The following is an 11,971-nucleotide window of genomic DNA, read 5'->3' on the forward strand; positions in this document are numbered from 1 at the left end:
CTCCCCCCGCCCTCCCCCGTCCCCAAAACTCCAGAAACTCACCCCAAAATCCTTCCCCGAACCCGAAAAAGAAATTCACGCCGTTGCCGGCGGGTGTCGTCAACGGGGAAACCCCACCCCCAGCACCCACAGACGCCACCGGGGGGGGCCCCCACCCCCACCCCGACCCCCACCCACCCCCTCCGGACCCCCCTCCCCCCCCCCCCACCTCATTTTGGGGCTATTTCCCACCAAAATGGGACCCAAGCGTCCGGCTCCCGCCCCTCCCCCCCCCCCCAGCACCCCAATTTTGGGGGGAATCGGGGTCCCTTCGGCGAACGCGGGGGGATCCCCCATCCCCCAACCCCCAAAATCCCGTTTTTCCCCCTCAAAAAGGATTATTTTTTTTCCCCCGCCAAGATGTTGGTTTTTTTTTAAAAAAAAAAAGCAACAAATTGCCCAAAAACTCACAAAATCTGCCTTTTTTTTCCGGGGCGAAAACACCCGATGATGCGAAAAATAGAAGAGGAACCCCGGAAAGGACGCGGCGGCGTGAAATTGGAGGCGGGAGGAGGAAAATTTGGGGTCGATTTGGGGAAGTTGTGGTTTTTGGCTGGTTTTTTGTTGTTTTATATATTTTTTAGGAGCCTTTTTGAGGGTAAAAAAGGGGATTTTTTTTTTCCCCCGCTTCTTTTTTTTGGGGGGTTGTTGCTTAAAATAACCCGCCCCCGCCCAAAAAGCTGCCTCTGAAGTGGTCGAGGAGAGACACGCGAAGCCGCGGGTCAAAACTAGCCCAAAAAAGGGGTTTCAAACCACCCCCAAAATCGCTATTTTTTGCCCCGAATATTTTCAGGGCCCCTCCCCCCCGCAGGAAGGAGCAAAGCGCTGGGGGAAACGGTGAATTCCTTTTTTGGGGGGAAATGGGGGGATTTTGGGGGGGGGGGGGGGGTTGGAGCCGGGTGGTGGGGCGGGGTGATGTGTTTTGGGGTGAAAGGAGGAGTTTTGGGCGAAAAGAGGAGTTTTGGGGTGAAATGATGGGTTTTGGGGTGAAAAGATGAGTTTTGGGTGAAAGGAGGAGTTTTGGGGCGAAAAGAGGAGTTTTGGGGTGAAATGATGGGGTTTGGGGTGAAAAGATGAGTTTTGGGGTGAAAGGAGGAGTTTTGGGGTGAAATTAGATGTTTTGGGGTGAAAGGAGGAGTTTTGGGGCGAAAAGAGGAGTTTTGGGGTGAAAAGAGGAGTTTTGGGGTGAAACGATGGGTTTTGGGGTGAAAATATGAGTTTTGGGGTGAAAGGAGGAGTTTTGGGGTGAAATTAGATGTTTTTGGGGTGAAAGGAGGAGTTTTGGGGCGAAAAGAGGAGTTTTGGGGGTGAAAAGATGAGGTTTGGGGCGAAATGAGGAGTTCGGGAGCAAAAAGAGGAGTTTTGGGGCGAAATTAGACATTTTGGGGCAAAATTAGACGTTTTGGGGCAAAATGAGGAGTTTCAGGGTGAAAGGAGGAGTTTTGGGGCAAAACGAGGAGTTTTGGGGCGAAATGATGAGTTTTGGGGTGAAAGGAGAAGTTTTGGGGTGAAATTTCACAATTTGGGGGGGTTTTAAGTGGTCGTCGGACAGGGTGATGAATTTTGGGGCAAAATTAGGGAGTTTTGGGGCAAAATGATGAGGTTTGGGGTGAAATGAGGAAGTTTGGGGTGAAATGTTGTAATTTGGGAGGGGTTGAGCAGGGTTGGTCAGGCCGGGCGATGCGTTTTGGGGTGAAATTATTACTTTTTGGGCAAAACGTGGCGATTTGAGGGGCTCTGAGCAAAATTATCAGGCCGAGTGATGCGTTTTGGGGTTGAAATGATGAATTTTGGTCAAAATGTGGCAATTTGGGGGCCTGTGAGCTGGGTCATCAGGCCGGGCGATGCATTTTGGGGTGAAATTATTACTTTTTGGGCAAAACGTGCGATTTGAGGGGCTCTGAGCAAAATTATCAGGCCGAGTGATGCGTTTTGGGGTTGAAATGAGAATTTTGGGTCAAATGTGGCATTTGGGGGCCTGTGAGCTGGGTCATCAGGCCGGGCGAAGCATTTTGGGGTGAAATTATACTTTTTGGGCAAAACGTGGCGATTTGAGGGCTCTGAGCAAAATTATCAGGCCGAGTGATGCGTTTTGGGGTTGAAATGATGAATTTTGGGTCAAATGTGGCAATTTGGGGGCCTGTGAGCTGGGTCATCAGGCGGGCGATGCATTTTGGGGTGAAATTATTACTTTTGGGGCAAAACGTGGCGATTTGAGGGGCTCTGAGCAAAATTATCAGGCCGAGTGATGCGTTTTGGGGTTGAAACGATGAATTTTGGGTCAAAATGTGGCAATTTGGGGGCCTGTGAGCTGGGTCATCAGGCCGGGCGATGCATTTTGGGGTGAAATTATTACTTTTTGGGCAAAACGTGGCGATTTGTGGGGCTCTGCTCTCAATCGCCAGGCCGGGTGGTGCATTTTGGGGTTGAAACGATGAATTTTGGGGCGAAACGTCGCAGTTTGGCGGGCTGCGAGCCGGGCCGCTGGCCGGGTTTGACGCGTTTTGGGGCGAAATCACGCAATTTTGGGGCAAAAAAAGCGCGCTGGTTTTCTCCGGGGGAAGCGGCGCGATGGCGGTGGGGGGGGTGCCGGGAGGACACACGCGACCGCGTCACCCCCCGGGGGCCGAGCAAACACCCCCAAAACACCCAAAAAACCCCCGAAACCCAATTTTTCCAGGAAACGGCGCTTTTGGCCTCAAAAGCTCCTTCGAAACCAGCCCCCGGCCGAGTTTTGGGGCTGGATTTGCTCATCGCGAGGATGTCCCGAAATGAGGGTGCGATCGTTGGGGGGGGGGGGAGGGGTTGGGAAAACCCGTTGGGTTTTGGAATGAATTTGGGGGGATTTTCATGGTTTTGGGGCCATCGGGGTCGAACCGTCCCGGGGGAGGGGGAAATCCACCGCAACAAAACACTCCAAGACACAAAAATAAACGTTTTTTTTCTTTCTTCCCTTTTCAAAAAGCCGAATCTGTTGGAAAAAGAAACGTCGCCACCTCCCGCCACTCCCTCCCCCCCCCGGGCCCTTTTTGGGGTGAATATTCCCCAAATTGGTCACGGGGACGGGGGAAAAAACGGTTCGGGGTTGCTTCTTGCACGCAAAGGCACGTGGAGGCGGGCAACGCTGCTAGAAATAGGGGGTTTTGCCCTAAAATAAAGGGGTGAGCGAAGGGGGGGGGCTGGGCCGGGCCAGCGGGTTTTCCCGAGGGATTTGGGTTTCCCGGGGGTTTCGGCCCGGCTGGGGGGGGTTTGCTGGGAGGCGGGGGGGGGGTCGTGAGGGGGCGACGGGGATGCGCGGGGACGCAAGGAGGGTCTGCAGGGACGCAAGGAGGGTTTGCAGGGATGCAACAAGGGTTTGCAAGGATGCAACGAGGGTTTGCAGGGATGCAACGAGGGTTTGCAGGGATGCAAGGAGGGTCTGCAGGGATGCAACGAGGGTTTGCAGGGATGCAAGGAGGGTTTGCAGGGATGCAACGAGGGTTTGCAGGGATGCAAGGAGGGTTTGCAGGGATGCAACGAGGGTTTGCAGGGATGCAAGGAGGGTCTGCAGGGATGCAACGAGGGTTTGCAGGGATGCAACGAGGGTTTGCAAGGATGCAACAAGGGTTTGCAAGGATGCAACAAGGGTTTGCAGGGATGCAACGTGGGTTTGCAGGGATGCAAGGAGGGTTTGCAGGGATGCAACGAGGGTTTGCAAGGATGCAACAAGGGTTTGCAGGGATGCAACGAGGGTCTGCAGGGATGCAACGAGGGTTTGCAGGGATGCAACGTGGGTTTGCAGGGATGCAACAAGGGTTTGCAGGATGCAACGAGGGTTTGCAGGATGCAACGAGGGTTTGCAGGGATGCAACGTGGGTTTGCAGGGATGCAACGTGGGTTTGCAAGGATGCAACGGGGTTTGCAGGGATGCAACGTGGGTTTGCAGGGATGCATTGTGGGTTTGCAGGGATGCAACGAGGGTCTGCAGGGATGCAACGAGGGTTTGCAAGGATGCAACAAGGGTTTGCAAGGATTGCAACAAGGGTTTGCAGGATGCAACGTGGGTTTGCAGGGATGCAAGGAGGGTTTGCAGGGATGCAACGAGGGTCTGCAGGGATGCAACGAGGGTTTGCAGGGATGCAACGTGGGTTTGCAGGGATGCAACAAGGGTTTGCAAGGATGCAACGAGGGTTTGCAGGGATGCAACGAGGGTTTGCAGGGATGCAACGTGGGTTTGCAGGGATGCAACGTGGGTTTGCAAGGATGCAACGAGGGGTTTGCAGGGATGCAACGTGGGTTTGCAGGGATGCATTGTGGGTTTGCAGGGATGCAACGAGGGTCTGCAGGGATGCAACGAGGGGTTTGCAAGGATGCAACAAGGGTTTGCAAGGATGCAACAAGGGTTTGCAGGGATGCAACGTGGGTTTGCAGGGATGCAAGGAGGGTTTGCAGGGATGCAACGAGGGTCTGCAGGGATGCAACGAGGGTTTGCAAGGATTGCAACAAGGGTTTGCAGGGATGCAACGTGGGTTTGCAGGGATGCAACGTGGGTTTGCAGGGATGCAACAAGGGTTTGCAAGGATGCAACGAGGGTTTGCAGGGATGCAACGAGGGTTTGCAGGGATGCAACGAGGGTTTGCAGGGATGCAACGTGGGTTTGCAGGGATGCAACGTGGGTTTGCAAGGATGCAACGTGGGTTTGCAAGGATGCAACGTGGGTTTGCAGGGATGCATTGTGGGTTTGCAGGGATGCAACAAGGGTTTGCAAGGATGCAACAAGGGTTTGCAGGGATGCAACAAGGGTTTGCAGGGATGCATCAAGGGTTTGCAGGGATGCAACGTGGGTTTGCAAGGTTCCAGCGTGGGTTTGCAAGGATGCATTGTGGGTTTGCAGGGATGCAACGTGGGTTTGCAAGGATGCATTGTGGGTTTGCAGGGATGCAAGGAGGGTTTGCAGGGATGCAACGTGGGTTTGCAAGGATGCAACGTGGGTTTGCAAGGAGGCAACGTGGGTTTGCAGGGATGCAAGGAGGGTTTGCAAGGATGCAACAAGGGTTTGCAGGGATGCAAGGAGGGTTTGCAGGGATGCAACAAGGGTTTGCAGGGATGCAAGGAGGGTTTGCAAGGAGCATGGCTGATTCGCAAGGCTGCAGCGTAGGTTTGCAAGGTTCCAGTGTGGGTTTGCAAGGATGCATGGCCGTTTTGCAAGGACACAGTGTGGATTTCCAGGGATCCGGTGGGGACTCGCAAGGAAGTGCCGTCAATATGGAAGGCTGCCGTGTGGCTTTGCAAGGATGCAACCTGCGTTTGCGAGGCCGCGGCGTGGGTTTGCAAGAGGCAACCCGGCTTCGCCAGGGAACGACTTGAATTTGCAGGGATCCAGCGCAGGTTTGCAAGGATCGAGTGCAGATTTGCAAGGATGCAATGTGGATTTGCAAGGATCCAGCCCGGATTTGCAAGGATTCAGCCTGGATTTGCAAGGATCCAGCCCGGATCTGCAAGGATGCAATGCGGATCTGCAAGGATCGAGCACAGAGTTGCAAGGATGCAATAGAGATTTGCAAGGATGCAATGTGGATTTGCAAGGATCAAGCGCAGATTTGCAAGGATCCAGCCTGGATTTACAAGGATCAAGTGCAGATTTGCAAGGATCAAGTGCAGATTTGCAAGGATCGAGCGCAGATTTGCAAGGATCGAGCGCAGATTTGCAAGGATCCAGCCTGGATTTGCAAGGATCAAGCCTGGATTTGCAAGGATCCAGCCTGGATCTGCAAGGATGCAATGCAGATTTGCAAGGATCAAGTGCAGATTTGCAAGGATCCAGCCTAGATTTGCAAGGATGCAATGCAGATTTGCAAGGATCAAGTGCAGATTTGCAAGGATCCAGCCTAGATTTGCAAGGATGCAATGCGGATTTGCAAGGATCGAGTGCAGAGTTGCAAGGGTCGAGCGCAGAGTTGCAAGGATGCAATAGAGATTAGATTTGCAAGGATCAAGCCTGGATTTGCAAGGATGCAATGCGGATCTGCAAGGATGGAGTGCAGATTTGCAAGGATCAAGCCTGGATTTGCAAGGATGCAATGCGGATTTGCAAGGATCGAGTGCAGATTTGCAAGGATCCAGCCTGGATTTGCAAAGATCAAGCGCAGATTTGCAAGGGTCGAGCGCAGAGTTGCAAGGGTCGAGCGCAGAGTTGCAAGGATGCAATAGAGATTAGATTTGCAAGGATCAAGCCTGGATTTGCAAGGATGCAATGCGGATCTGCAAGGATGGAGTGCAGATTTGCAAGGATCAAGCCTGGATTTGCAAGGATGCAATGCGGATCTGCAAGGATCAAGTGCAGATTTGCAAGGATCCAGCCTGGATTTGCAAGGATCGAGCGCAGGTTTGCAAGGATCCAGCCTAGATTTGCAAGGATGCAATGCGGATCTGCAAGGATCAAGTGCAGATTTGCAAGGATCCAGCCTGGATTTGCAAGGATCGAGCGCAGATTTGCAAGGATCCAGCCTGGATTTGCAAGGATCGAGCGCAGATTTGCAAGGATCCAGCCTAGATCTGCAAGGATGCAACGCGGATCTGCAAGGATCGAGCGCAGAGCTGCAAGGGGCACCCCCTCGGCGAGCACCCAACGGGCTCTGCCCCTCGCCATGGGGGGGATCCGCTGGTCCCCCCGCCATCACCCCAACCATTCAGAAACAGCATTTCCGGAGCTTTCGGCATCCGATCGCAGCTACAAATTTCCGGCGGGGGCGGTTAAACGGGGCTCCGGGGTGGAAAAACAGCTGCCGAAGTGGCGGCCTGCAACGCTTCCCACCCGCCGTCGGCGGGATCTGGTGGTTTCGGATCGTTTCCGTTCATGAAATGAAGGGGGGGGGGGGGGTTTCCTCTTTTTTTTTTTTCGTTTTTTTTTTTTTGGGGGGGTGGGGGGGTGTTTCCTCTGTTTGCGCGTCCCCCAGCTCCGCGCCGTGGTGCACAACCCTCATACGAGCCAGCGGAGAAGACACAACCGCACCTTCTTCCATCGCGGGGGGGCAAAAAGACGTCGCCGCGGAGCAGCGGCGCCTCCTGATTAATTAATATTGATTCGTATTAATTCGCATTCATTTAAAAACAATATCGATTCAAAAGCACTCGAGCGGCGCCGGTTCTGAATGAGGGGGGGAAAAAAAGCCCCAAAACGGGCAATTTGGGGTCAATAATGCGCAATTTTGGGGCGCCCACGCGGCGATTAGGCAAAAAATCCCACCCCCTCCCCTAATTAGCCCCCGATTAACGCCGCTAATTACAACCGGGCGGCTTGTTGGGTGCCCTCGTTGGGTGCTGCCAGCGCCGCGGGGTGATTTTTGGGGTGAATTGGGGTGGATTTGGGATCGTTTTTGAAGGGGGGGGGAAAAGGGGAGCCGGGAGTTGGGGGGGTGGGGGGTGGCGGTTGTCACCGGAGCCATCGGGACGGGGACAGGGTGACGGTGGCCAGGAATAGCCGAGGCCACGTGGCCGAGCCCGTCCCCAGAGTGACCCTGGGGTGTCCTTGGGGACCTCGGTGTGGTCCCAGTGAGTGGGTCTTACTGGGGGTACTGGGAGGGATGGGGGGGGCGGGGGGGGGCGCTGGATGGGGTCGGTAACGGGGGTTTGTCGTTACATCAGGGTCCCCTTAGCGTGACATGGGGCAGAGCCAGGGGGGTGTCACCACCCCGGAGGCCAGCGGTAATGGGGGGGGGGGCGTGGGGGGCGTGGGGGGCGTGGGGGGCGTGGGGGGGCGTGGAGGAGACAATGGGGGCCGGGGGTGGGACACAGGACCTGGGGACTGGGGGAAATGGGGGGCAGGGTGATGGGGGGCAAGGGGATGGGGGACTGGGGTGAGAATAAGGGGGCACTGGGGGGACTGGGAGGGACTGGGGGGGACTGGGATGGGACACTGGGGGGACTGGGAGGGAGTGGGGGGACTGGGAGGGGGCACTGGGGGGACTGGGAGGGAGTGGGGGGACTGGGAGGGGGTACTGGGGGGACTGGGAGGGACAGGGATGGGGCACTGGGGGGACTGGGAGGGAGTGGGGGGACTGGGAGGGGGCACTGGGGGACTGGGAGGGAGTGGGGACACTGGGAGGGGGGCACTGGGGGGACTGGGAGGGACTGGGGGGAATGGGAGGGGGCACTGGGGGGACTGGGGGGGACTGGGATGGCCTATGGGGACACTGGGGGGACAGGAATGGGGCAGCCGTGGGGGGTCAATGGGACCCCCGGGGTGGGGAGCGGGCACTGGGGGGGGGGGGTCGCCGCCCCCACCCTAACGCCCCCCCCGCCGTGTCCCCCGTGTCCCCGTGGGTGGGCGCAGGGGGACCCTCCGCGGGGGGCCGGGGGCCGTCGCCGCTGGAGCGGGGGCTCCACGCCGTGGTGGCCACCTTCTACCAGTACGCCCGGGCGCCGGGGGGGGGGCGGGAGGCCAGCCTCGACCCCCCCGCCTTCCAGCGCCTGCTGCGCCACGAGCTGGGCCACCAGCTCACCGTGAGTGTCCCCGCGGGGTCCCCGCGTCCCCTCCCCCCCGGCCCCCGGCCCCCCGCCCTGCCAGGGACACGGCCCCGCGGGGGGCACCCCCCGCCCGCCCCCCCCGGCGCTGGGCGACCCGCGTCCCCCCGGCCTCGCCCGTGTCCCCCCGGCCTCCCCCACGTCCCCCCGGCCTCGCCCATGTCCCCTTGGCCTCCCTCGTGTCCCCCTGGCCTCCCCTGTGTCCCCCCGGCCTCGCCCATGTCCCCTTGGCCTCCCTCATGTCCCCCTGGCCTCCCCTGTGTTCCCCCGGCCTCCCCCGCGTCCCCCCGGCCTCCCCCGTGTCCCCCCGGCCTCGCCCGTGTCCCCCCGGCCTCCCCCCTGTCCCCCCGGCCTCGCCCGTGTCCCCCCGGCCTCCCCCGTGTCCCCCCGGCCTCGCCTGTGTCCCCTCACCCTCCCCCGTGTCCCCTTGGCCTCGCCCGTGTCCCCTCACCCTCCCCCGTGTATCCCCGGCCTCGCCCGTGTCCCCCCGGCCTCCCCCGTGTCCCCTCACCCTCCCCCGTGTCCCCTCGGCCTCCCCCGTGTCCCCCCGGCCTCGCCCGTGTCCCCTCACCCTCCCCCGTGTATCCCCGGCCTCCCCCGTGTCCCCTCGGCCTCCCCCGTGTCCCCCCAGCCTCCCCCGTGTACCCCCGGCCTCCCCCGCGTCCCCTTGACCTCCCCCGTGTCCCCCCAGCCTCCCCCGTGTCCCCCCAGCCTCCCCCGTGTATCCCCGGCCTCCCCCGTGTCCCCCCGGCCTCGCCCGTGTCCCCTCACCCTCCCCCGTGTACCCCCGGCCTCCCCCGTGTCCCCTTGACCTCCCCCGTGTCCCCCCAGCCTCCCCCGTGTCCCCTCGGCCTCCCCCGTGTATCCCCGGCCTCCCCCGTGTCCCCTCGGCCTCCCCCGTGTCCCCCCAGCCTCCCCCGTGTACCCCCGGCCTCACCCGTGTCCCCTTGACCTCCCCCGTGTCCCCCCGGCCTCCCCCGTGTCCCCCCGGCCTCGCCCGTGTCCCCCCGGCCTCCCCCCTGTCCCCCCGGCCTCGCCCGTGTCCCCTCACCCTCCCCCGTGTCCCCCTGGCCTCCCCCGCATCCCCCTGGCCTCCCCTGTGTCCTCCTGGCCTCGCCCGTGTCCCCCCGGCCTCCCCCGTGTCCCCTCGGCCTCCCCCGTGTCCCCCGGCCTCCCCCGTGTCCCCCCGGCCTCGCCCGCGTCCCCAGCCCATCCCCATGTGTCCCCACGTGTCCCCACAGCCCCCCGCCCCACTGAGGGACGTGGTCACGAGTGGGGCCACCGTGTCACCACCAGCCCCCGGGACCCCATGGCGTGTCCCCACGTGTCCCCACGTGTCCCCTGTCCCCACGGCATCCCATCATGGTGTGTCCCCACGGCTCCTCAGGGTGTCCCCATGTCCCCTCATATCCCCACGGTGTGTCCCCCTGGCCCCCCGTGGCCCCATGAAACCCCCCCTACATCACCTCGTGACCCCCATGGCATCCCCCCAGGTGTCCCCATGGCCCTTGTGTCCCCACAACGTGTCCCCATCGTGTCCCCACAGCCTCCCCCCACATGTCATCTTATGACCCCCATGGCATCCCCCCACGTGTCCCCACGGCCCCTCGTGTCCCCACAGAGTGTCCCCATGGTGTGTCGCCTCGCGTCCCCTCATGTCCCCACATGTCCCCATGGCGTGTCCCCTCGTGTCCCCCCGTGTCCCCCCATGTCCCCAGCCCCCCGCCCACCTCCCAGCTCCCCCCCACAGCAGCCCCGCCCCCTCCCGCCCCCCCGCCCCACTGAGGGACGTGGTCACGAGTGGGGCCACCATGTCACCACCAGCCCCGGGGACCCCACGGCGTGTCCCCACGTCTCCCCATGTCCCTTCGTGTCCCCATGGCATCCCCCCATGTGTCCCCATGGCCCCTTGTGTCCCCACATGTCCCCATGGCGTGTCCCCTCATGTCCCTGTGTGTCCCCTCGTGTCCCCCCCGTGTCCCCAGCCCCCCGCCCACCTCCCAGCTCCCCCCCACAGCAGCCCCGCCCCCTCCCGCCCCACCGAGGGACGTGGTCACGAGTGGGGCCGCCGTGTCACCACCAGCCCCCAGGGACCCCACGGCGTGTCCCCACGTCTCCCCACGGGTCCCCAAGTCCCCGCGTGTCCCCCCCTCGCAGCGTCCCCATGTCCCTTCGCGTCCCCATGGCAGCCCCCCCGCGCCACCTCGTGACCCCCCCGCCCACCCCACGCGGCCCCGCCCACCCCACGCGGCCCCGCCCACACCCCGCGGCCCCGCCCACACCGCGCGGCCCCGCCCCCCGCCCACCCCCGCGCCCCCCGCCCCCGCCCCGCCCGCAGGACACGGGGCAGCCCGAGGCCGTGGCCGCCATCTTCGCGCTGCTGGACGCCAACGGGGACCGGCGCGTCTCCTTCGAGGAGTACTGGCAGCTGGTGGCCTGGCTCTGCCACGTCCTGCGGCACCGCCACTACGGCCCCGCGCCCGCGCCCCCGCCGCCGCCCCTCTGCGGGGCGCCCCGCGGCCCCCCGGCGGCCCCGGCCCGCGGGGACGGGCGCCCGTGACGCCCCCCCGCACCCCCGGCCGCGGGGCCGCCGGGGCACCCCCCGCACCCCCCCCCCACCCCCCACCCGCGGGGGGGCGCCCCGATTCCCGCCCGCGTCACCCCCCAAATCGGTCCGGGGGGCGGCGGCGGGGGGGGGGGGGGGCCCCGCGGCCCCTGGGGACGGGGCGAGTCGGGCCCCACGGGGAGGGCCCCGGCCCCGCGGCCCCCGGGGCGCTGGGGGGCGGCCGGGAGGTGCCTTAAAGCCCCCCCTCGAATGTGGAAAAGTTGACAGGAGAAGAGGAATAAAAAACGACCCCCGAAATGGGGAATTGAGGCGCGGAACGTGCAAACGTGGGGCTTCGGGGGGGGGGCGGCAAAGGCAGGGGCTGCCCCACGGCGGCCTCCTGCCCCAGAGCAAACGCCCTCTGCCCCACAGGGTCTGCCTGCCCCGTAGGGTCCTTCCTTGCCACTCAGGGGCGCCCCGCCCCAAAGGGAGCACCCTGCCCCACACGGAGCACCCTCTGCCCCATACGGAGCACCCTCTGCCCCATAGGGTCCGCCTGCCCCATAGGGAACACCTCCTGCCCCACAGCATCCTTTTCTGTCCCATAGGGTCCCTCTGCCCCATACGGCCCTTCCCTGCCACACAGAGACCCCCCTCCCAGCTCCATCATGACCCCCTCAACCCACAGGGACCCCCCCACTGCCCCATAGAGCCCTCCCCTGCCCCACTAGGACCTCCCTCCCCTATAGGGCCGACCCGACATATATGGAGCCTCCCTGCCCCATAGGGTCCTCCCCTGCCCCACAGGGACCCCTGTGCCCCATAGAGCCCTCCCCTGCCCCATAGAGCCCTCCCCTGCCCCACCAGGGCCTCCCTCCCCCATAG

The 11,971-nt window shown here is 62.2% G+C and overlaps 1 protein-coding gene across 1 annotated transcript; it reads left to right on the forward strand.

The window, feature by feature from the left end:
• Positions 1–7,458: 7,458 nt before the first annotated feature.
• Positions 7,459–11,147, forward strand: LOC135317647 (protein S100-A16-like). The gene is made up of 4 exons (XM_064474076.1): positions 7,459–7,569; positions 7,663–7,722; positions 8,351–8,520; positions 10,880–11,147. Exons 2-4 carry the CDS (start codon positions 7,680–7,682, stop codon positions 11,099–11,101), a joined length of 435 nt encoding a protein of 144 aa, XP_064330146.1. The 5' UTR covers positions 7,459–7,569; positions 7,663–7,679; the 3' UTR covers positions 11,102–11,147.
• Positions 11,148–11,971: the final 824 nt, after the last annotated feature.

This window comes from Phalacrocorax carbo, chromosome 26 (assembly GCF_963921805.1).
Source record: "Phalacrocorax carbo chromosome 26, bPhaCar2.1, whole genome shotgun sequence".
In the NCBI taxonomy this organism is placed as follows: Eukaryota; Metazoa; Chordata; class Aves; order Suliformes; family Phalacrocoracidae; genus Phalacrocorax; species Phalacrocorax carbo.